The sequence below is a fragment of the Nicotiana tabacum genome, chromosome 11 (assembly GCF_000715075.1).
Source record: "Nicotiana tabacum cultivar K326 chromosome 11, ASM71507v2, whole genome shotgun sequence".
Taxonomy (NCBI): Eukaryota; Viridiplantae; Streptophyta; class Magnoliopsida; order Solanales; family Solanaceae; genus Nicotiana; species Nicotiana tabacum.
Genome location: NC_134090.1, coordinates 119478674 through 119503027, shown reverse-complemented (window position 1 = coordinate 119503027; position 24354 = coordinate 119478674). Strand labels below are relative to the sequence as shown.

The 24354-nt window shown below is 39.2% G+C and overlaps 1 protein-coding gene across 1 annotated transcript; it reads left to right on the top strand.

Annotated features, from left to right (window-relative positions):
- Positions 1-680: 680 nt before the first annotated feature.
- On the top strand, positions 681-3824 carry LOC107829333 (protein OXIDATIVE STRESS 3 LIKE 1-like). The gene is made up of 2 exons (XM_016656807.2): positions 681-1181; positions 3066-3824. The coding sequence occupies exons 1-2, from the start codon at positions 856-858 to the stop codon at positions 3532-3534; spliced, it is 795 nt and encodes a 264-aa protein (XP_016512293.2). The 5' UTR covers positions 681-855; the 3' UTR covers positions 3535-3824.
- Positions 3825-24354: the final 20530 nt, after the last annotated feature.

Sequence of the window (24354 nt, the reverse complement as noted above, 5' to 3'; positions counted from 1 at the left end):
ATATCTAGGGCAACAAATTCAAGTTTAGAAAGATTTGACATTATTTAGGAAAAGAAAGTTCTTACCTCAGATACTTTCAAAATATTTGCTCGAGATGGCAGAGTCTCATGCTGATAACGTGTTATAAAATAAAGACTATAAAGTAAAGACAAGTATAGAGAGAAACTGATATATTATTCGAATTCAAACTGATGTACATAATGAACTGAAATCTCTTCTATTTATAGAAGAAAGGAAGCTGCTGTGTAAGCTGCTACGCAAGCTGCTGTGTAAGCTGCTTGTGTAAGTTGCTATTACAAGCTGCTATGCAAGCTGCTGTGTAAGCTGCTACGCAAGCTGCTGTGTAAGCTGCTACTGTAAGCTGCTGTGTAAGCTGCTACTATACCAGATATGGATAAACTTCTACTAAGAGCAATGTTTATCCATAACGGAGTACTGAATGGATAAGCTTATTATACCCGATATGAATAATCTTCTACCTAGGGTAATGTTTATCCATAACCGGGTACCGAAGTGATAAGCTTCTTCAGGAAGCTTATTTCCAATAGAGTACTAAATAGATAAACATATTTACGGTGAAGTCCCATATGAATAAGCTTCTTCACGAAGATTATTTACAACGGAGTACTAAATGAACATCCATAATATAATATATTTATAACAAACTTGCATTATTTTATTACTTTGTGCGGATAAAGATAAGGCTCTCATCTTCCCCCATTTTATTCCATCTTCTCTCTAGACTCATCCAATATCACTCCCCTCTCTCTCTCTGTCTCTATACTAAATATATACATACAAACACTCTAGTCCTTATATATCTATCTTATACTTGTTCACAACTGATTGGGAGATATGTCGATTGTGTTGGAAAGGAATAATAGCAGTGATCCTCGGATCGAACGGTCAGGATTCGGCCACGGAATGACGTCTATTCCGATCTACAAGTCGCCGGAGCACGTCATCGGTGATCTTCGGGACGAGGAGGAAGATCGGAGCTCTATTTCCTCTGCTACTTCGTCTTGTTCTTCAATCGGGAGAAACAGTGATGACTCGCCGGCGGGAAGATCCTCATCAGACGGCGGCGACGATGACGTGGATGGCGAGGAAGTGCAGAGTCCATTCAAAACTGGAGGAGGTTTGGATAATTTGGAGGCTTTGGAGGAAGTTTTGCCTGTAAAGTATGTAGATTATTTATTTACTTTCTTATAACTGTGGATTTAGTCTTTGTTTTCTCTCTTTGTTATAGTGAAAATGATTTCTAATGTTTGCTCCGAGAAATAATATACAAGGGTATAAAGATATAGTGAAAAACTGAAAATGATTTCTAATGTTTGTTCCGAGAAATAATATATAAGGGTATAAAGATAGTATTTTTATGAAAATGTAGTCTGAGTGGAGGTAGCCGATATCTGATGAAATTAGCCCGGACATCACAGTTATTAAAAAATAGTTTTAATTCTTTTAAGTATTAAATGTTTATAACAATGTGTTGGAAAGTTATTTTTCCTCTTTTGGTGGAAAATATTTTTCTTGGGAAAAACATTTTTTTAAATAATTCAAGGTTAACCAAACAGCGGAAATAAATATATCAAGGAGATCATTTCGCTATAACAAAGACACCCTAAATGCGGCTATACACAGGTCTATAATGATTGATCGTTTTCCTATAATAAATTTGGAGATTTAAGGTTAATCTGCGATCTATGGAAATGACAACACTGCGTGTATTTTGCTATCGGCGCGTGTTGGAGTGTTTGTGAATGCATCAATTAGATGGTTTCTGTATAAAGAATTAAGGAGTAACTGAGATGTCGCTTGACTCAGTCTTGGGAGGTTGGGTATAGTATAAGTTCCTTCAAGTTGAGGGTTAAGGATTGGAACCCACCTTTTATTAAACTTCTAGGGTGGGGTTTTACTCACTTTTATGGTCGAATTGATATACTTAACATGTAAAAGAAAAGTCCAAAGCTTATTCTTTTTTCTTAAAGAAAAATCCAGAGCTAGTCCTTGGAAGCCTTAGTTGGGATTTTAGGTCTGATGCCCTTAAAATTGAATTTTGGTTCCATTAGACGAGTTTCGTGTACCATGGTTACCCCCTTGTAACGGATAGCTATAACAAGCTTGAAAAAAATGTGACACAACTCTGGTGTCAATAGGATGTGGCTTTTGGAGGTACTGCAATTGATATGTTGGAGTCTTTGGCATTATCTATTACCTGGATGCTTGGAGCTACAACTACTTGGCCTCATGTTCTCATCTGAAAGTTAAAGATTTTCCATATACTGACAGCTAGGAAATTATGATTTATGAAGGCCCTTATTCTTTTTTGTTAGTTTGGATTTGTTCCTCGGAGTATGCCAGTGTCACCAGGGCATATAGGTCATAGTATGGATAAAGTGCCTCGCGATATAGAGGATATTGTACCACTCTCTCTTTTTTATTTTTTTGAGTAAGGTTGGAGATTGGACCACTCTCTTTCTTATCGAAAGTAAAGGAGGCTGATATTCTCCTGAGATGCTCCTTCAAGTATGAAACATCACCAGTCTATATTGTTAATGTATTTTATTTAACATGAGCATTAATTTTTCGTTTAATTCTTATTATTGCAAATTTTAACATGTTTTGGAACTTTAATTTCTTTTCTTGTATTTGAGTATTCTCTAAGACAAGAGGGGTTGCTCTGATGGTAAGCAACCTCCACTTCCAACCAAGAAGTTGTGAGTTCGAGTCTCCCCAAGAGTAAGGAGGGAAGTTTCTTGAAGGGAAGGATGCCGAGGGTCTATTGAAAACAGCCTCTTTACCCCATGGTAAGGGGTAAAGTCTGCATACACACTACCCTCCCTAGACCCCACTAAGTGGGATTATACTGAGTTGTTGTTATTTGAGCATTCTCTACGAAGATGGACAAAAAAGATGTTATTTGAGTATTCTCTACGAAGATGGACAAAAGAGAGGGTGCAGGAGTTTAAATGAGAAGAATTTTGTTGTTCATAGATGAGTTATAAGCGATCTGTTTGTCCTTTTGTCTTGAGCACTAACTATGCCCATCTGCCTTTTTCCAGGAGGAGCATTTCAAAGTTTTATGCTGGTAAATCGAAATCTTTTACCAGTCTAGCTGATGCGGCATCAATTTCATCTGTTAAAGAAATTGTCAAGCCGGAGGATGCATACACCAGGAAACGCAAGAACTTGCTTGCTCACAACAATTTCTTTGGCAAAAATCGTAATCGCATCCCAAGTATTGGTAATGGTGGGATGTACAAAAGACCAATCAACTCTAGAAGCTCATCAGCTCTTGCTGCAGCTATGAGCTGCTCTGACAGCTATAATAGTTCCGAGTCTTTGAACTCAAGCCCATCATCACCTTGTCTCGCTCTTCCTCCTCTGCCTCCGCAATCACGAAGATATAGATATGAGTCCTCATCATCTCCTCCGGAACAAAAATTCAGTTCATGGAGGTCTTTCTCGTTATCTGATCTGCAAGGTGCTGCTGCTGCTGCAACTCCCACCCTAACGGGAATAAAGGAATAAAGAAGATGCATGACAATAGCTTAATTCTGTGTCACCCTATGAACCCTAATTCAGATAGGTTTTCATGGAGGTTTGGCTTACCTATTAAGCAGTCATAGCTTTGGTTTTGAGTCTGGCTCTCTGTCATTGTAATTAATCATCCAGTCATAATCTGGCTTTTGTTCTAACAATGTAACTTATTGTATACATTTTTAACCTTTACGTTCTTCCCTGTTTCTGTTAGATGTCGCTGCTTTGTCTTTGTCAAGTTGCAACCCCACTACAAAAGATAAAACGAAACGGTTTTCTATGGTGTAGCCCCCACCCCCCGGGGCTCTTCCCCCCTTTCCCTTTTCTTCCCTCTTGTTCAACGTATTCAGAGTGGCTTTCTATGTTGCAAGATGGTGCATGAGATGAACAATGGAGAACAAAGTTAGAGCATGTTTATTTAGTACTTTCTCAATTTCCGGTCAGCTTGAGTGCACCACATCATAGAAGGATAAGATTTTGGTCGTATGTTGTGGTCGAGACTGGACTGCCAATAGGAGAGGGTAGTGTTCGATTCAAGCTCTAGAGAACAGAGGAAATGAAGTGAGGAAGAGGAGAAATCAAAATTGTATTCTTCTGCATTTGTTGATCAATACAAGGTTGCACTATATAGTGCTAATGCCCCTAACTCCACTAACTAATTAGCAGCAAATTTACAGCTGTCAAACAACTATTAACTAACTAATATTTACAAATTCTAAACAACTTCCCTCTACTTGTATTGTGTACAATTTGGTCTCTCATATCCTAAGACTCCCCCTCAAGTTGGAGATTGAAATACATTAAAAACTTCTAGCTTGGAAAGAAGGAAATAGTGTTGTGCAACACCAAGTCCTTCTATCATGATGTCTGCCAATTGAAGCTTTGTTGAGATATGATGAGGCATGAGCAGTCCATTTTTTATCTTCTCCCGGACAAAATGACAATCAATTTCTATATGCTTAGTTCATTCATGAAATATAAGATTTGCTGCAATTTGGAGAGCAACTTTGCTATCACAGTAGAGATCAACTGGATGTTGTAAATCAACATTCAATTCCTTTAACAACCCAACTAGCCAAGTGATTTTAGCTGCTACTGCTGCAAGACTCCTATACTTAGCTTCAGCTGAGCTACTGTCACGACCAGGATTTCCCACTCTCGGGAGTCGTGATGGCGCCTACTAATGAGAGCTAGGCAAGCCAATCCTTAACTGCTTACTTCATTAACAATTACTTCTTTTAACAATTATCATCGATAGCATGAAAGCAACGGAATTAAATAAATAGGCGGAAGACTTAAGTTTAAAGAAAATTGAACAATAATGCGAGAATCAACATATGCCTCTACCCAAGAACTGGTGTCACATTACTCACGAACTTCTAAGAGTACTAAATACAACCGTTTGAAAGAAAATATAAACTGTTTGTCTCGAATATATGAGATATCAGACGGAAATAAAAGATAGAGGAGACGCCGAGCCTGCGAACGCCTGCAAGGCTACCTCAGTGTCTCACTGAACTGAAGGCTGGCTCCTGCGCTACTGCTGCTGTCCAAAACCTGGATCTGTGCAAAAGAGCACAGAGCGTAGTATCAGCACAACTGGCCCCATGTGCTGGTAAGTGTGGCCTAACCCCGGCGAAGTAGTGACGAGGCTAGGACCAGACTCCAGATAAACCTGTACAGTTATATAATATATGGCGGAAAAGTAAACAAGTAATAAGCAGTTAAAGCTGGGGTAGGGGAACATACTTCGGGGATAGCAGTTGTGAGCACGTGATTTTTGCCTTACGAAAAAAACTACTCCGAAATAAATCAAAATAAATTTCTTTTACTGTGTAATTTCTGAATTTACGTGATGTTAAAAATTTGTTTATGTCCGTAAAATGTTTGCTTTGTCATAATTAAACAAAAATAAAATAAAATACATATTTGCATGAATATAGGATTTAATTATGCATTTAAGAGATAATTTAAAATAAAATCACAAAAATATGCATTTGTTTTATTTTAAATGTTTCATTGTGTGATTGATGTTTTGACTATGTGTTAAATAATTGTTATGAAGTAATTAATATTTTTGTGTAAGGTTAAAAAGTGTTTTATAATTTTTATTAAGATTTTTTATAAATAAAAATAAAAAATTTTGTAATGGTGAAAAAAATTGGACCTGGATTAAAATCCAGGCCCAAGTGAATTAATTCCCTTCACAGCCCAATCCCCTTTAGCCCAGGTCCGGTCCAGTCCGAAAGGAGTCAATACGACAGCGTTTAGTCATGGCTCAGCATGGACCGTTCGATCAAATCCAATCAACGGACGAGATCTTCTACCCTTACCCGAAACCCGTAACCCGACCCTTTGACCCAATACAGGCCGACCCTGAACTTAGACCAAACGACGTCGTTCGGATTAGTGGATTAATCCTGGCCCTTAATCTTACTTGATCGGACGGATAACATCAGTCCACCCCACCCCTATATAAGTCCCCAAGCCTTACCCGGCCCCTAACTAAACACCCCCCTCTCCTACACTGTTCATCATCGTCCCCCAAGCCCCACTCCTAACCCTAGCCGCCCTAGGATTCCACCGCCTGAAACCCGGCGGCATCAACGCCGCCGGTCACCAAAATAACACCATAGAATCCCCTGAGCCTCCTCTATCCAAATATGTTAGCCGTTGGGCTCGAATCCTCCTGAAGGTTCTCGAATCTTCGTTTGAAGATTCGAGCCAAGTTCAGACCTAAACCAAATAACACCTAGTTAACACCATAGCTTCCCCTAGTCATCCTGAGTATGGATCTGTTGGTTGTTTGGCTCGAATCAGTCCCGAGCTTCTCGAATCTTCTTTTGAAGATTCGGACCAAACAAGGACGAACTCAGATCCGTTTCAAATTAACACCAAATAACCCCTAGGCTACCCTCACCATTGTGTCATGTTTGGTTCTTCTCGAATCTGACCAGAAATGGTTAAATCCCAAATCGAGTTTTTAAGAACCCTAAAAATACCAAACTTCCGGATTCTGTGCATATTAAATGAAGATTGAGGTTTAATCGACCTTAGCCGAAGTATTTTCAGTGGAAAATACTTCGACTAAGGTCAGTTTGATTTCAAACAAAAATCCGAAATCCAAGTTGAGTTCGAGTCGGAATAAAATTGAAGATTCAAAGGTATTTTTTCTATTTATATTGTGTATTATATATGTATTTTTGTGTTTGTTTTAGTCTGTATAATTTTTCAATCTGTTATTATCATACTGTCTCCTACTCGTCTACCTAATTTTAAATGTGAATTGTTTCTGATTGATTGTGCTTAGTTACAATGTGTGTAATCGACTCGATTTAGTTCGTCGATTAGTTATATTATGAATTTTCATTCATAATAATACTGATTGAAACAACCTGTTTTCTATCATATGTACTGTTTGTTGACAGATATTGTAGATAATCATCAGTTAAATCATCCTGGTTTATATGAATCTGTCAATAAGTGTTGTATATATGTTGTCTGAACATTAAAGTGTCAAGGGCATTGTCAGTATTGGCAATGATCCTGTATGTGTCTGATTTTGGTTCAATGTTAAATCCAGTCTGAATTGTTATGATAACTTCAGTAATGTTGTTATGATGATAGTTCTGAATTCAGTATAATATTGCTGTAATGTCCAGTTTGAATTCAAGTTTGCAAAAGTTGGTCAAATGCAATTGTGTTAGGAGGTTAATAAGATTGGTTTTAGCTGTAAATCAGGGAGATAACTAAGTTTGTACAGATTTTAGAATCTGTTTTGCTATAGGTTCTGATTTTTCAGTAATAACATCAAGATTTCAGGGGCACTTCTGGGAATGAAACAGTAAAAAACAGGGTGTTAGTGCTAGTATATTATAATGTAATGTTAGTGGCTATTAGTTAATGATACTAATGGGGAACAAGGGATAATGGGCTGCTGAAAATCAGGGAAAAGGTTTTACATAATGGGATTTTCTGTTTTTAAAAAAGAAGAAGGGGGTCCAAGAAGCACTTAAATTGCCTAGGACCAGCCCTATATAAATACAGGAGCTGGACAGACAGTTAAAGAAGAGAGAATTTAGGAGAGTCTTTGAGGAATTTTCAGAAAAACTGGAAGAAAGTTTAAGAGTTCTTTTTGAAGAAATTTTAGGAAAATTGAGAGGGAGTTTCAGACAGAAGGAGAGTTTTAATCATTTTTCAGAGGGAGGGAAATCAGTTTTCAGAAGAAGGTTAGTTTGAGAGAATTTAGGATAGGAAGAAGAAACAGAAAAGGAACAAAAAGAACAGTCATACACACACACAGATATACAGCAGCAGAAAACAGAAAAATCAAAAAAAAAATGGAAATTTGAAACTGAAAAGATATTGAAATCTGAAATATTGTTTCTTTTGTTGAATCTGTTCAACTTTACTTGGTTCCACTGTTCAGTTAAAATCCGAAGTGTTTCTTAAAAGTACTTTACTGTGCATCTGGGCTCTTCGAATCCTATTCTTGTTCAGATTTTACTGTGTTATCAGTATATTCTACTGAATTTGTTACTGCTGCAACTGCTGAAACTTACTTCTTCTACCTTCATTTTCAGGTATATATATATCCTTTTAAATTCTATGTTGGAAAGAGATTCAATATGGTGGATAAATGGAGATTGAATTGAAATTCTGTTTTTATTGGTCCAAGTTCATCAATTTAAATTTCGTTTTTATTTTATGTTAGTTAATTAGTAGTGAATTCAATTTGATAGCTATGAGCTAATTATCTTACTTTGAAACTACTTTAAAGATTTGTAATAACATTAGCTCATTATCTCATTAGTTTAATCATATTAAATTGTCGAAGTAGGGAATATGATATGAATGTTGGTCATTATTTAAATTTTGTTGTTGGTTAAGTAAGAAGTGATGTAGAGGGGCCAAGATAACTATAGTAGTGATATTTATTGTTACATAATGTTAAGATGATGATGTCGATAAGATAATAGATGTGTGTATAAAATTTGGTGAAAGATGACATGATATAGCTTGTTACGATGTTTAAAATATTATGAAGGTTTACAACATACAACTAAGCTGCATATAAGGTAATTTTATTGAATTGGCTTGTATAATAATTCCTTTCCTATAAACTCGAATGCCTATCTACCTTCTTAAAATAAATTAACCAAATAATTAGGCCTATTAGATTAAAAGCAAGCATATAAGAATGAAAAGAGATGTATAAGCATATATTGCCACACTTCATATCAATGATAATTAGAAGTAGAATTTGCATTAAATAAATAATAAAAATTCTCGGAAAATATTTCCTTCATGAATCATTTATTTTCAGTTTCATATGAAATTTATTCTTTGGCATATATATATATATATATATGTCATAAGATAGTATCAATCATATTTTTATTCTGTCCTTTGAATTTGAATAATTAGAATGAATATAATTTATATTCGGAAATTATAATCAATGGTCAACATTTAATAAATTGTGGATTCTTTTCCAAAAAATTAAAGAGTATCTTAAAACGAGATTTCTCGTGATATAACAAATATTTTTGTGGAAATTCCTTAATATCATTACAAATATGTCACGCGATTAGGGATACGTTCGCGTACCCTGATTATATTTTTAAAAGCAAAAAATTCAGATTATGCGTACGCGCAATTTCGAACGAATATTTAATAAAAGGATTTTTTTTACAAAGACGTTAAATCAATTTCATAAAAAACCGAGATGTACGGTTCTTTAGTCAGAAAAACAAATATTCTTGATTCGACATAATTTCGAAAAATGATTACTCAATAAATATTATCAAAAATTATTGTGTACACGTACGCGTGACACAATTCCGCAATTTTTTAAATTTATAATGCGAATATACGTACGCGTAATTCGATTCAAAGAAGGGTTCTTAACCACAATAAGTAAAAGCGGTAGAAAAATCGCGTAATAAAAAGTATTTAATAAAAATCAAGATAATTTAGCCAATAATAAAAACAGTTAAGCGACCGTGCTAGAACCACGGAATTCGGAAATGCCTAACACCTTCTTTCGGATTAACAGAATTCCTTACTCAGGATTTCTGGTTCGCAGAATAATAAACAGAGTCATATTCTCCTCGATTCAGGGATTAAAATTGGTGACTTGGGACGCCTTAAAATTCCCAGGTGGCGACTCTTAAATAATTAAATAAATCCCGTTTCGACTGTCCTTCAATTGGAGAAAACTCCCCACGCGCCCCGCGGGCGCGGTGAAAAGGAGGTGTGACAGCTCTGGCGACTCTGCTGGGGAATTAAGTGTTGCCGTAACCCAGAACCATTGGTTCAGGGTTTAAAGAATTCGAGCTTAAAATATCTGTTTTATTGGCTTTATTTACTATATAATTATCAACTGTTTATATGCTAATATGCTAAATGTTTTCTTTTTACCGCTTTAATATTATTCGAATTGTGAATATATACAACTGCTACGAAACCCCCTTCTTTCTGAGTCTTCTGAATATATGGTGTACACGTGCGCGTGACCCACCTTTCTGTTAAAGTCATACCAAATAAGACGGAGTTGGGACAAGTAACTAGGCCGGGCAGACTTTCGTGCTCCCGGTACATTACCCCCGCTTCGGCTCAAACTGTCCGTTTGGGTAAGCCAGGTTTAGAACAATCAACCTAAGGTTTTACACTTAGAATAACTCAGCCATGTACCGGATCCCTAGTAGGAACGAATATTTGCATCATATGCATTTGGCCTTGGAGACTCAACACAGGGGTTGGGTCTGTCTAGGACAGGTGAACCAAAAATTAAAAGACCGTCATGATGCATCCTACTTGTTATTTGTGCATTCATTCGCCTCAAACATGCTTGTTGACTAGCTTAAATAAAATCATGGTGAGAAGCAAGGAATAAAATGGGTTGCTTTAAAAATTTCGAAAAAATATAGTTTTAAAATTTTTTTTTAAATAAAAGAAAAATTTCGAAAATGATTTTTAGTATAAATTTTGACTTTATTAAAATTAAATTTCAGATACAAAATGAGCAACACACAAAGCCCCTCATCCACAAGTACGGAGGAATTTCTATGTCAGCTTCAAATGTGGTGGTATGACTTAGGCGAAGACGGTCAAAAATGGGTCGTCAGGCATTTGGGAAATCTTACGGACATTATGAAAATTGAGCCTCGGGATGATCTGATTACAGCATTAGTAACGTTCTGAGATCCTGTTCACAATGTTTTTCGTTTCTCTGACTTCGAGCTTACTCCTACATTAGAGGAGATAGCTGGCTATGTTGGTTTTGACGGAAGTTTAAGAAATCAAAGCTTGATATTCACAAAGGCTCCTTCAATACATCGATTCTTCGGTCTTCTGAACATCAGCAGTCAAATCAGGAAAAGCAATGTCATCAATGGATGTTGTTCCTTCAATTTTTTGTATTCCAGATTTGGAAAGTCAGATGGGTTCGAAATTCATGAGAAAGGCCTTACTAATAAGCAAAACAAAGACATTTGGCAGATACACCGTCGATTTGCTTTCATGGTGGCTTTTCTAGGAGTCATGGTCTTCCCAAATAAAGAGCAAACAATTGATATTCGCACCGCAAAAGTTGTGCAAATCCTCACCACTAAAGAAAATCACACCCTTGTCCCCATCATTCTATCAGATATTTATCGGGCTTTGACTTTATGCAAATCAGGAGCGAAAGTTTTCGAAGGATGCAAAATTTTGTTGCAAATGTGGGTGGTTGAACATCTCTAACAACAGCCCAAGATCATACAGTATGGGTCGAACAAAGCTAATTGCATCGAGAGCTATGAGGAAAGAACAAAAGATTATCAAGCTCCAGAAGGGATAGAAGCATGGGTATCTCATCTAAAGGCTTTAACTGCAAATCAAATTGAATGGACTCTGGGATGGCTCCCGATGAGAGAAGTAATACATATGTCAACCTCAAATAGTTATCTACTACTATTGGGATTGAGAAGCATTCAGCCGTATGCACCACTAAGAGTCCTAAGGCAACTAGGGAGATATCAAGTAGTTCCTGATGAGGAAGATTTGAGTATGCAAGTAATCGAATTACACCCAGAAGCCACTATTCCCGAAGCTTTACTTCAGCAAATGTGGAATGGGTGCCGATACTTGAAAAGTGATACTCAAGTCCTAGACACTACCAAGGGTGAGATAAATCCTGGATATGCAAGGTGGTTCGAAAAGCGGTCTCGCGTGGATGATGTACCAGAACCTGAGCTAAAAAGGCCAACAAAAAGACCCCATGTTCAAAACTTCAATGATAAAATCCAAGAGCGCTTGATTTGGGGAGAAAAAGAAAAAGGGTACAAAGCCACTATCCATGTCCTAAAAGAAAATCTAAGAAGCCTCAGTTTGGAGAAAGATTTGCAAGAACAAGAAGCCAAAGGCGAGAAAAAGAGTCTAGCTTGTGAGAATGAAAATCTTCATGCTCGGTTCCAAAAAATGAAAAGAGTCTCTGAAACGCCAAAGAGGAGCTGGAAGGATCAAAAAACCATCGCCAACCTCTTCGAAAAAATGCAAGATTATGATTCCATGCTTGCGGAAAACGAAAGGGCATTGAGCAAAGCAAAAGAAAGGATCCAACAATTAAACGAAGAAGCCAGATCTAACAAGGAACGCCAAGATAGGCAATCCGAAAAAGACAAGGCTCAATTCAAGATGGAAAAAGACTATTGGATGCGATCAGAAGACCAGCTTCGTGCACAACTAGAAGAGGCAAGAAGATGCAACAGAGAATATCAACAAGCAGACCTCGACAGGGAAAGATCGCAAGCAAGATTAGAGCAGGCCAGACTCCGAGCTCTATTAGAATCAGCTTTAGATCGTGAAAACCGTGTCAGAGATATAGCCACCACTCGCCAGCAGCAATTACAAGACCAAGACCAACGTCTCCAAGGTTTCAGGGCACAAATCCACGACCTGGCAGTCTTCACATCTCAAAGTTATGTAAACTGCCAAGGAATGGATTATGAAACGTTTACAGAGCATGCTCCCACTTTTGCTCGTCATCTAGCAATGGAGTTGGAAAGGATGTATCGTACGCTGGGAGGCCATCCAGGTCAAGCCCCACATTGAGCAGATAATCCAATATTAGTGGAAAGTGGGGCATATTGTGAGATGTTATGAATTGTATCTTTATTTTGATGTGTGTTTCAAGCTATTTCCTTAAAGTTTTCAAATGTAATTCCATCTTTGGGTAATAAATAAACATGATTGACTTTGGTCTGAACTACGCAAGGTCCGATTCATGTTTGGCATGATACGTAGGCAATCTCTAAAAATTCGACCACCACAATAAAGATATATATAGTAAATAAAAGCGAATGACAATTTTTCAAAAAAAGCTGGGACGACACAAGCAACCGAGCGAATGCATAATAGAAAGGGATTATTTATCTAGGAGCATTGCATCTCAACGTGTGATTATATATGTGTTAAACTCTCAAAACTAACAAGTTTGTTCATTTTCAGAATTCAGAATTCAACCAGTTAATTTCTCTAAAGAGTATACTGGCATATTATCACTATCACACAAGATCAAAAGGACCAATACCCGAAAGTATGTCTATCCCAGATGTTGACACAGGTATGGAGATAGAAGAGATGGATGTCGGGAAAATGAAAGAAGAAATGCTTAAGCTCAAGCAGCAAATGGCTGAAATGTACCAAGCTTGGTCTACAGGACAGTTACCCCCATCTTACCCAAATAACCCTGCTCCATCAATGATCCAAACTCAGGATAATATCACCACTGAATTATCCCCAAGTTTCCCCATTTATCAGCACTACCGAGGCACCACCTCTCAGACACCACAGTCTCCACCTCCAAAACCAGTTCCGTACCTTCCTCCACCTATGACTCCTGTTTTCGTAGCACCTCCCCCTGTTACATTTCACAAATCTCCTAGTGAGCCTACATTTCAGGCCCAAGACAACCAATATTACCCCCCGGAGCCCACCTTCAAAGCCTCCGAAATCAACTCACCTGCTCCTCGGTTTGATCTCCCAACCGAAATTGACAAGCCAGCCAAAAGTGCTGAACAAGAAGAGATGTTCAGGAAGGTCAAAAGTCTAGAACAATCGTTCCGAGACATGCGAGGATTAGGTGGGCAAGTCAGTGTAGCATACAAAGATTTATGCTTATTCCCTAATGTACAATTGCCATTTGGCTTCAAGATGCCCAAATTTGACCTATACAGCGGGCACGGCGACCCAGTAGCCCACTTAAGGGGTTTCTGTAGCAAGATGCGAGGAGCTGGGGGAAAGGATGAATTATTGATGGCTTACTTCAGTCAAAGTCTAAGCGGATCAGCTTTGGAGTGGTATACACGCCAGGACCATGGAAGATGGTACACCTGGGATGACCTCGCACAGGCATTCGCATACCATTTCCAATACAATCTGGAAATCATCCCAGATAGATTATCTTTGACCAAATTTGAGAAGAAACACAATGAAAGTTTCAGAGAGTATGGTTTTCGGTGGAGAGAACAGGCATCAAGAGTGGATCCTCCTATGAAGGAGAGCGAAATGGTAGACTACTTCCTCCAAGCCTTGGAACCAACTTACTACGCCCACTTGGTTTCAGCGGTTGGAAAATCATTCAACGAGGTAGTGAAGATGGGAGGTATGGTGGAAGAAGGCCTCAAGACAAATAAAATTATGAGCTATTCAGCAATTAAGGCAACTACTCAAGCTATTCAAGGCGGGGTAGGAGGAATCGGAAGAAAGAAGAGGGAGGAAGCAGCGGTAGTTGATTCAGGAATTTGGCCGGGACCCAGGGGTTCACCGCTTTACTATAATCAGCAACGACCTCGCCAATCAGCTTACCACCATGATTCATACCAACATTACTATCATCCTTCAGAGCCTCATTTCGCCATTAACCACGCTCAAGCATACAATCAGCCACCTGTTCACACCAATTGGCGTGCTCCTGTCACACCAAATACCTACCCCCGAGCTTATCCCGAACCAGGTTTCAGGCCTAGGCCAGCATTCAGGGGAGAAAGGGAACAGAAAAAGAAAACTTACACTCCATTGGGAGAGTCTTACACTAGTCTGTTCCACAGGCTGAGACAGTTAGACATGTTGAGACCAATACAATCCAAGCTACCCAATCCTCCACCAAAGAATCTGGATTACACCATTAGCTGTGAATATTGCTCCGGTACACCAGGCCATGATACGGAGAAATGTTGGCATTTGAAAAATGCAATACAAGAGCTGATTGATACTAATAAAATCGAGGTTCAAACCCCCGAAGCTCCGAATATCAATAGAAATCCGATGCCAGCCCATCAAGAGGCTAATATGATAGAAATCATACAAGCTGATGGGGAGACAAAGAAGCCGTCACAAACTGTCATGATGATCAAGTCTCATGAAACCAAGCCAGATAAGCAGCTAATGGAAGAGAAGCAGGTGTTTAAGCAGAACAAAAGTGGTGATGAACCGTCTATGATAGTCGATGAGGGGACATCGAATAAAGTTGCCGCAAAACAAGAAAGGCCAAAAGTGATAGTACCAGGGGTTGCTAACAAACCCGTTGTATTCGTGGAAGGAGCACGTACAGATCGGGTTATTATTGCACCTGTAATCCAGCTGCCAATCATCAACAACAAAACCATCCCATGGAACTATGAACGGGTGACCGTAATGTACAAAGGCAAAGAAATCAAGGAAGAAGTGTGTGAGGTACAAGGCTTGACTCGTTCGGGAAGATGTTTTACTCCCGAAGAGCTGAGAAAAACTAAAAACAATCCAATACCAACAAAGAAAGCTGTGACGGAAGAAGAGGCGGAGGAGTTTTTAAGAAAAATGAAGCTCCATGATTATTCTGTGGTGGATCAATTAAAGAAGACCCCCGCTCAAATTTCATTGTTGTCATTACTGATCCATTCAGAGGAACACCGTCTGGCGTTGATGAAAATCCTGAATGAAGCTCATGTTCCTGAAAAGATCTCTGTAAATCATTTGGGCAAAATAGCCAACAGAATCTTTGAGACAAACAGGATTACATTTGCTGATGATGAATTACTTGTGGAAGGTACCGAGCACAACAGAGCTCTTTACCTCACTGTGAAATGTGAAAACTCCGTAGTAACCCGGGTATTGGTCGACAACGGGTCCAGTGCAAACATATGCCCTCTCTCCACTTTAAACAAATTAAAAATTAAAGAGGAGAGGATCCAAAAGAATAGTATCTACGTACGAGGATTTGACGGTGGAAGCAGAGATTCATTTGGCGACATAGTGTTGGAACTAACTATAGGGCCAGTTGAATTCACAATGGAATTCCAAGTGTTGGACATGACTGTTTCTTACAACTTGTTGTTGGGTCGACCATGGATCCATGCTGCTAAAGCAGTCCCGTCAACATTACATCAGGCTGTCAAGTTTGAATGGGACCATCAAGAAATAGTCGTGCATGGAGAAGAAAATTTAAAAGCTCACGACAGCACCATTGTACCAGTCGAGGGAGCAGAAAATTGACCAAGGACCATGGGTATACCAAGTGTCAGACACAGTGTCGGTAGAGAAAATTCCAGAAGGAAAATACCTTGCGAATCCAAAGGTATCCTCTGCATCAGTCATGGTAGCTTATGAAATGCTGAAGAATGGCTTTATACCCGGCAAAGGTCTGGGTTTATCTTTGCAAGGAATTGTACAACCAGTATCTCTCCCCAAGAACTGGGGAACATTCGGTTTAGGGTTCATACCTACCGCCAATGACGTGATAAGAGCCAGGAAGTTGAAACACCAAGCATGGGTTCTTCCAAAACCAGTACCACAGCTGTCGAAGTCTTTTGTCAAGACCGGTGCTAAAAATCGCCCGATAACAACAATTCCTAAATCCCAGGTCAATCCTGAGGAGGAATTAATTGAAAGGTTCGAGAAATTGTTTAGTGATGTAAATATGCTGGAAGGCGGAGAAGGGTGTAGCAACGCAGAAGTTCAATTCGTTGGACCGAAAACAAAGCTCAATAATTGGATAGCCACTCCTCTCCCAATTCGAAAGGAGTCTTGGTAGTTTATTTTGATTTTTCTTTCAGTTTGTTTGGGTTATTTCAAGGTTGTAATCCCAAAGTTTATCTTACAGTTGGTTTGAAGTGTGCAAAACCTTGTTATCTTTCATCATCCAATAAAAAGCAGTTTCCTTTTTATTATCATTCCTAATAAGCTTTCTTTTCTTTTTCTTCTTTTCTGTACAGTTCTTTTTACGCTGGCTCTAGTGATATGGCATGCATGAGGAATCTTCAGCCCAGTCTTAAAAATCAATCTGGTTCCGAAATATTAATTCAAGAAACATATTGTGATTATGAATCAGAATATGATGAAGATGAGGTTTTTGAAGAGATTAGTAAAGAGTTAATTCACTTTGAGGAAAAAATCAAACCTAACTTGAGTGATACCGAGGACATCAATATAGGGGACACGAGTAATATCCGAGAAACTAAAATAAGTGTCCATCTCGAACCAAAGATCCGAGTAGAGTTAATTAAAGCACTCATAGAATTCAAAGATATTTTTGCATGGTCGTATGACGACATGCCGGGCTTGAGCACTGATTTAGTGGTCCACAAATTGCCCACCGATCCAATGGTGCCTCCTGTCAAGCAGAGGCTGAGAAAATTCAAGCCTGATATGAGTATGAGAATTAAGGAAGAAATCACCAAACAATTGGAAGCAAAGGTCATTCGAGTCACTCGATATCCCGTCTGGTTGGCTAATGTCGTTCCTGTGCCAAAGAAAGACGGCAAAATTAGAGTATGCGTCGACTATCGCAATCTCAACAAAGCAAGTCCAAAGGATAATTTCCCATTACCCAATATCCATATTTTGATCGACAATTGTGCCAAGCATGATATAGGATCTTTCGTGGATTGTTATGCCGGATATCATCAAATTCTAATGGATGAAGAAGATGCAGAAAAGACGGCATTCATCACACCATGGGGAACTTATTGCTATCGGGTAATGCCATTCGGTTTAAAGAACGCCGGAGCAACCTATATGAGAGCAATGACCACAGTGTTTCATGATATGATACACAAGAAGATTGAGGTATACGTGGACGATGTGATCATAAAATCAAAGCATCAGGCCGACCACATTGGGGATTTGAGGAAGTTCTTCTTAAGACTTCGCAGGTACAACCTCAAGCTTAACCCTGCCAAGTGTGCATTTGGAGTTCCATCCGGAAAGTTGCTGGGATTCATAGTCAGTCGACGAGGCATCGAGCTAGACCCATCAAATATCAAAGCCATCCAAGAACTACCACCCCCAAGAAACAAAACTGAAGTAATGAGTTTGTTGGGAAGGTTAAATTATATCAGCAGGTTTATTGCTCAGCTCACAACAACTTGTGAACCAATTTTCAAATTGTTGAAAAAGGATGCTGCGGTCAAATGGACTGATGAGTGTCAAAAAGCTTTCGATAAGATAAAAGGGTACTTGTCGAAACCACCCGTATTGGTCCCACCAGAGCCAGGAAGACCTTTGATTCTTTACTTAACGGTTTTAGAAAATTCATTTGGTTGTGTATTGGGGCAACATGACCTCACGGGCAGAAAAGAACAGGCCATCTACTACCTTAGCAAGAAGTTCACAGCTTATGAGGTTAAGTATACTCATCTGGAAAAGACATGTTGTGCCCTAACATGGGTAGCTCAAAAATTGAAACACTATTTGTCATCCTACACTACTTACCTCATTTCTAGGTTGGATCCATTGAAATACATTTTTCAAAAGCCTATGCCAACAGGAAGACTTGCAAAGTGGCAGATATTGCTCACAGAATTCGACATCATCTATGTGACTCGAACGGCAATGAAGGCTCAAGCACTAGCCGATCATTTAGCCGAAAACCCGGTCGATGAGGAATATGAGCCGTTGAAGACTTATTTTCCTGATGAGGAAACAATGCATATCGACGAGGTGGAGCAAATTGAAAGACCTGGCTGGAAACTTTTCTTTGATGGAGCTGCTAACATGAAAGGAGTCGGAATAGGAGCTGTAATCATTTCTGAAACAGGGCATCACTATCCTGTTACGGCTCAATTGCGATTTTATTGCACCAATAATATGGCTGAATATGAAACTTGCATTTTGGGGTTAAGGCTAGCTGCAGACATGGGTATCCGAGAAATCTTAGTCATGGGAGATTCGGATCTTTTGGTACATCAAATTCAAGGAGAATGGGAAACCCGAGATTTGAAGCTCATACCATACCGACAATGTGTACATGATCTTTGTCAGCGGTTTCAATCAGTGGAATTCCAACATATTCCAAGAATCCATAATGAGGTTGCCGACGCATTAGCTACCCTGGCATCAATGTTGCACCATCCGGACAAAGCTTATGTGGATCCAATACATATTCAAGTCCACAATCAGCACGCTTATTGCAATATGGTTGAAGAAGAATTTGATGGAGAACCATGGTTCCACGACATCAAGGAATATATTAGGATGGGTATATATCCCGCACAAGCCACAGGAGACCAAAAGAGGACCATTAGGCGATTGGCAAATAGATTCTTTTTAAGCGGAGGAGTTTTGTATAAAAGAACACCAGATCTTGGATTATTAAGATGCATAGATGCCAGACAAGCTACAGCTGTCATGTCTGAAGTACATTCAGGAGTTTGCGGACCCCACATGAGTGGATATGTGTTGGCAAAGAAAATCCTCCGAGCTGGTTACTATTGGCTTACCATGGAGCGAGATTGTATCAGTTTTGTGCGCAAGTGTCATCAATGCCAAATACACGGAGATTTGATTCATTCTCCACCATCCGAGTTGCACACAATGTCGACACCATGGCCATTCGTTGCTTGGGGCATGGATGTGATTGGACCAATTGAGCCGGCAGCATCCAATGGGCACAAGTTTATTCTGGTAGCTATTGATTATTTTACCAAATGGGTTGAGGCCAAGACATTCAAATCAGTGACCAAGAAAGCTGTGGTCGATTTTGTCCACTCAAATATCATATGTCGATTCGGAATCCCGAAGGTGATCATCACAGATAACGGTACTAATCTCAACAGCAACTTAATGAAAGAAGTATGTCAACAGTTTAAGATTACACATCGTAACTCTACCCCATATCGGCCCAAGGCGAATGGAGCAGTAGAAGCAGCCAACAAAAATATAAAGAAGATACTTCGGAAAATGGTAGAAGGTTCAAAACAATGGCATGAAAAATTACCATTTGCATTATTGGGATACCGCACTACTGTTCGCACTTCAGTAGGAGCAACTCCTTATTTGTTGGTATATGGCACCGAAGCAGTAATTCCTGCAGAAATTGAGATTCCTTCCCTTCGGATCATCGCCGAAGCAAAGATTGATGATGATGAATGGGTCAAAACCCGTCTAGAACAGTTAAACTTGATTGACGAAAAACGATTGACCGCAGTATGTCATGGTCAATTATATCAAAGAAGAATAGAAAGAGCATACAACAAAAAGGTGCGTCCCCGAAAGTTTGAAGTAGGTCAGCATGTGCTGAAGCGTATTCTTCCACATCAGGTTGAAGCAAGAGGCAAATTTGCCCCGAATTGGCAAGGACCATTCATTGTGACCAGAGTATTATCAAATGGTGCACTATGCTTAACAGACATTGAAGGCAAATGCATAGATATGGCGATCAATTCTGACGCAGTAAAGAGATATTATGCATAACTTTTTGAGTGTTTATATTTAGCATTATTTCGAAGATTGGAATGACAAAGGCAATTTATTCTGCTATCCAAACACTAAACCATTTGCTTCCCCTTTGAGCCAACTTGTTTCTTTCCTACCCTCTCTTGGAATCAATAAAAATCAAGTATTACATAAAAAAAAAAAATCATCATCATTATGTAGTGAACTACGTTTGACCTGATTCCTCAAAGAAGGATACGTAGGCGCCTCACGGCTCGGTCATAGGATGCACAACATACACAATGTGCACGAAAAGAAACATTAAGAGACCCCAATCAAGAAACTGGGGCAGGAATTGTATTGGAAATAATAAAAGATTCCAAGAGTTGTAATTTTAAACCCATACCAAAGCTATTTAGCTTTTAATACTTTTTTCATTTCTAACCCCATACCAAAAAAACCTTTCGATCAATCTTAGAAAAATTCTGAGGCAAGCAAATGAAGATGGTTCATAACACTCTGGTACAAACAAGAAAAGAAAGTAAAAATGAGAGAGTCTTATAGGTGAAAACCCACAAGGGCACCATAAGGCGACGGAAGTTGAGAGAAAAGTAAAATGAGAGAGTCTTATAGGTGAAAACCCACATGGGCACCATAAGGCGACGGAAGTTGAGAAAAAAACAAAATGAGAGAGTCTTATTGGTGAAAACCTTCGCAGGCACCATAAGGCGAAAAGGAAGTGAAGAAGTGAAAAACGAGACAAATTTATCGATGAAAATTCCTTGAGACAATTGAAAGGAGATTGATTAAAAGACTGGGTTGATTAATCCGAAATGCATACCTTGATCATTGGTGCCAGTAATTCCAATCAAATAAGTCCTTTATTCTTTTTCCAACAGTCATCCAAAAAGTGGATTTTTCTTTTCATTCTATAATTGTCGAAATCAGCGTATTTCGCTACTAATAATCTTATTTTCTCCAAGCTTTGAGATAAGTTTTATTCCAAACAAATAAGAATGAATGTCAAGATATACTACCAAGATTCAAGGTTACAAAATACAGCCACGAAAGGTGGGAGATAAAATACGGGTGTAAGAAAAATGAAATCAAAAGTGGATCAGCAAAGTCAAAAGAGGCACATGATTACAGTTGAAAGGTTTTGAAGGAAAACACACAGAAGGGAATCCTATAGTCAAGGATCAATTACAAAGACAAAACAGTCTTTTCAATCATTCCAAGGCAATAAAGAGAGACGAAGAGAAACATCACCATCTGCAAGAATACCACAGCCAACCACCCTGCTTTAAACTAACGAAGTTTTCTTTGATTTAAAACAGGGGCAAAAACAATATTTGTGTTAGGAAATACCTGGCAAAAGAAATTGAAGAAGTCAGGCGTCCACCTGGAGAATGAGGACAGAGAATTAAAGAAGTCAGGCGTCCACCTGGAAAATGAGGATGAGAAGAGAAGAAATCAGGCGTCCACCTGGAGAATGAGGACAAAGAAAAGAAGAAGTCAGGCGTCCACCTGGAGAATGAGGATGAAAATTGAAGAAGTCAGGCGTCCACCTGGAGAATGAGGATGAGAAAAGAAGAAGTCAGGCGTCCACCTGGAGAATGAGGATGAAAGAAGAAGAAGTCAGGCGTCCACCTGGAGAATGAGGATGAAGAATTAAAGAAGTCAGGCGTCCACCTGGAGAATGAGGATGAGAATTGAAGAAGTCAGGCGTCCACCTGGAGAATGAGGATGAGAATTGAAGAAGTCAGGCGTCCACCTGGAGAATGAGGATGAGAATTAAAGAAATCAGGCGTCCACCTGGAGAATGAGGATGAGAATTAAAGAAGTCAGGCGTCCACCTGGAGAATGAGGATGAGAATTAAAGAAATCAGGCGTCCACCTGGAAAATGAGGATGAGAATTAAAGAAATCAGGCGTCCACCTGGAGAATGAGGATGAAAATTAAAGAAGTCAGGCGTCCACCTGGAGAATGAGGATGAAGAATTGAAGAAGTCAGGCGTCCACCTGAAGAATGAGGATGAGAAAATTAAAGAAGTCAGGCGTCCACCTGGAGAATGAGGATGAAGAATTAAAGAAGTCAGGCGTCCACCTGGAGAATGAGGATGAAGAATTAAAGAAGTCAGGCGTCCACCTGGAGAATGAGGATGAGAATTGAAGAAGTCAGGCGTCCACCTGGAGAATGAGGATGAGAATTGAAGAAGTCAGGCGTCCACCTGGAGAATGAGGATGAGAATTAAAGAAATCAGGCGTCCACCTGGAGAATGAGGATGAGAATTAAAGAAGTTAGGCGTCCACCTGGAGAATGAGGATGAAAATTAAAGAAATCAGGCGTCCACCTAGAGAATGAGGATGAGAATTAAAGAAATTAGGCGTCCACCTGGAAAATGAGGATGAGAATTAAATAAATCAGGCGTCCACCTGGAGAATGAGGATGAAAATTAAAGAAGTCAGGCGTCCACCTGGAGAATGAGGATGAAGAATTGAAGAAGTCAGGCGTCCACCTGAAGAATGAGGATGAGAAAATTAAAGAAGTCAGGCGTCCACCTGGAGAATGAGGATGAAAATTAAAGAAGTCAGGCGTCCACCTGGAGAATGAGGATGAAGAATTAAAGAAGTCAGGCGTCCACCTGGAGAATGAGGATGAGAAAAAGAAGAAGTCAGGCGTCCACATGGAGAATGAGGATGAAGGAAGAAAAGAAGCAGTCAAGGCACCCACCTGAAGAACGAGGGAATGCAATTGAAGTGTTGAAACCAAAAGCACACTCATGTGAGAAAGGAGCACACTTAGAATCAATAAAGCAGAGGAGTCCAACAGAATCCCCAGCAAGAAATTACAAGAGTTCCAAAAGGAATACGGAATAAGCCAAATGCCCAAGAGTCACCAAGATATCAAGACAACAAGAAACGCAAGGGCATGATCTAGATAAGATTTTTATAATTCATGTACCATAGTCTAGTTTAAATTTTTGTATTTCCTTTAAAGTAAGGTGTAATAAGGAGGTCAGCAAGCAGTAAAAGCAGCACGAAGCAGCAGTAACATCACAGTCCCGCGGTAGTCCCAGCTACCCAAAATTCCCGAACTACATTGACCTGATTCCTTTATAGCCAAGGATATGTAGGAAACCTTTGAAGCAGAGGTTCGGTCAAATATTTCCAAAAATGCTTCCCACGGAGTATTCGAACGGGCAGAAATCGCTCGTGTCCGCTCACTTTATCTTTGTACGAAAAACTCTTCGAGTTTCCGCACAAAGAGGGGCAGCTGTGAGCACGTGATTTTTGCCTTACGAAAAAAACTACTCCGAAATAAATCAAAATAAATTTCTTTTACTGTGTAATTTCTGAATTTGCGTGATGTTAAAAATTTGTTTATGTCCGTAAAATGTTTGCTTTGTCATAATTAAACAAAAATAAAATAAAATACATATTTGCATGAATATAGGATTTAATTATGCATTTAAGAGATAATTTAAAATAAAATCACAAAAATATGCATTTGTTTTATTTTAAATGTTTCATTGTGTGATTGATGTTTTGACTATGTGTTAAATAATTGTTATGAAGTAATTAATATTTTTGTGTAAGGTTAAAAAGTGTTTTATAATTTTTATTAAGATTTTTTATAAATAAAAATAAAAAATTTTGTAATGGTGAAAAAATTGGACCTGGATTAAAATCCAGGCCCAAGTGAATTAATTCCCTTCACAGCCCAATCCCCTTTAGCCCAGGTCCGGTCCAGTCCGAAAGGAGTCAATACGACAGCGTTTAGTCATGGCTCAGCATGGACCGTTCGATCAAATCCAATCAACGGACGAGATCTTCTACCCTTACCCGAAACCCGTAACCCGACCCTTTGACCCAATACAGGCCGACCCTGAACTTAGACCAAACGACGTCGTTCGGATTAGTGGATTAATCCTGGCCCTTAATCTTACTTGATCGGACGGATAACATCAGTCCACCCCACCCCTATATAAGTCCCCAAGCCTTACCCGGCCCCTAACTAAACACCCCCCCTCTCCTACACTGTTCATCATCGTCCCCTAAGCCCCACTCCTAACCCTAGCCGCCCTAGGATTCCACCGCCTGAAACCCGGCGGCATCAACGCCGCCGGTCACCAAA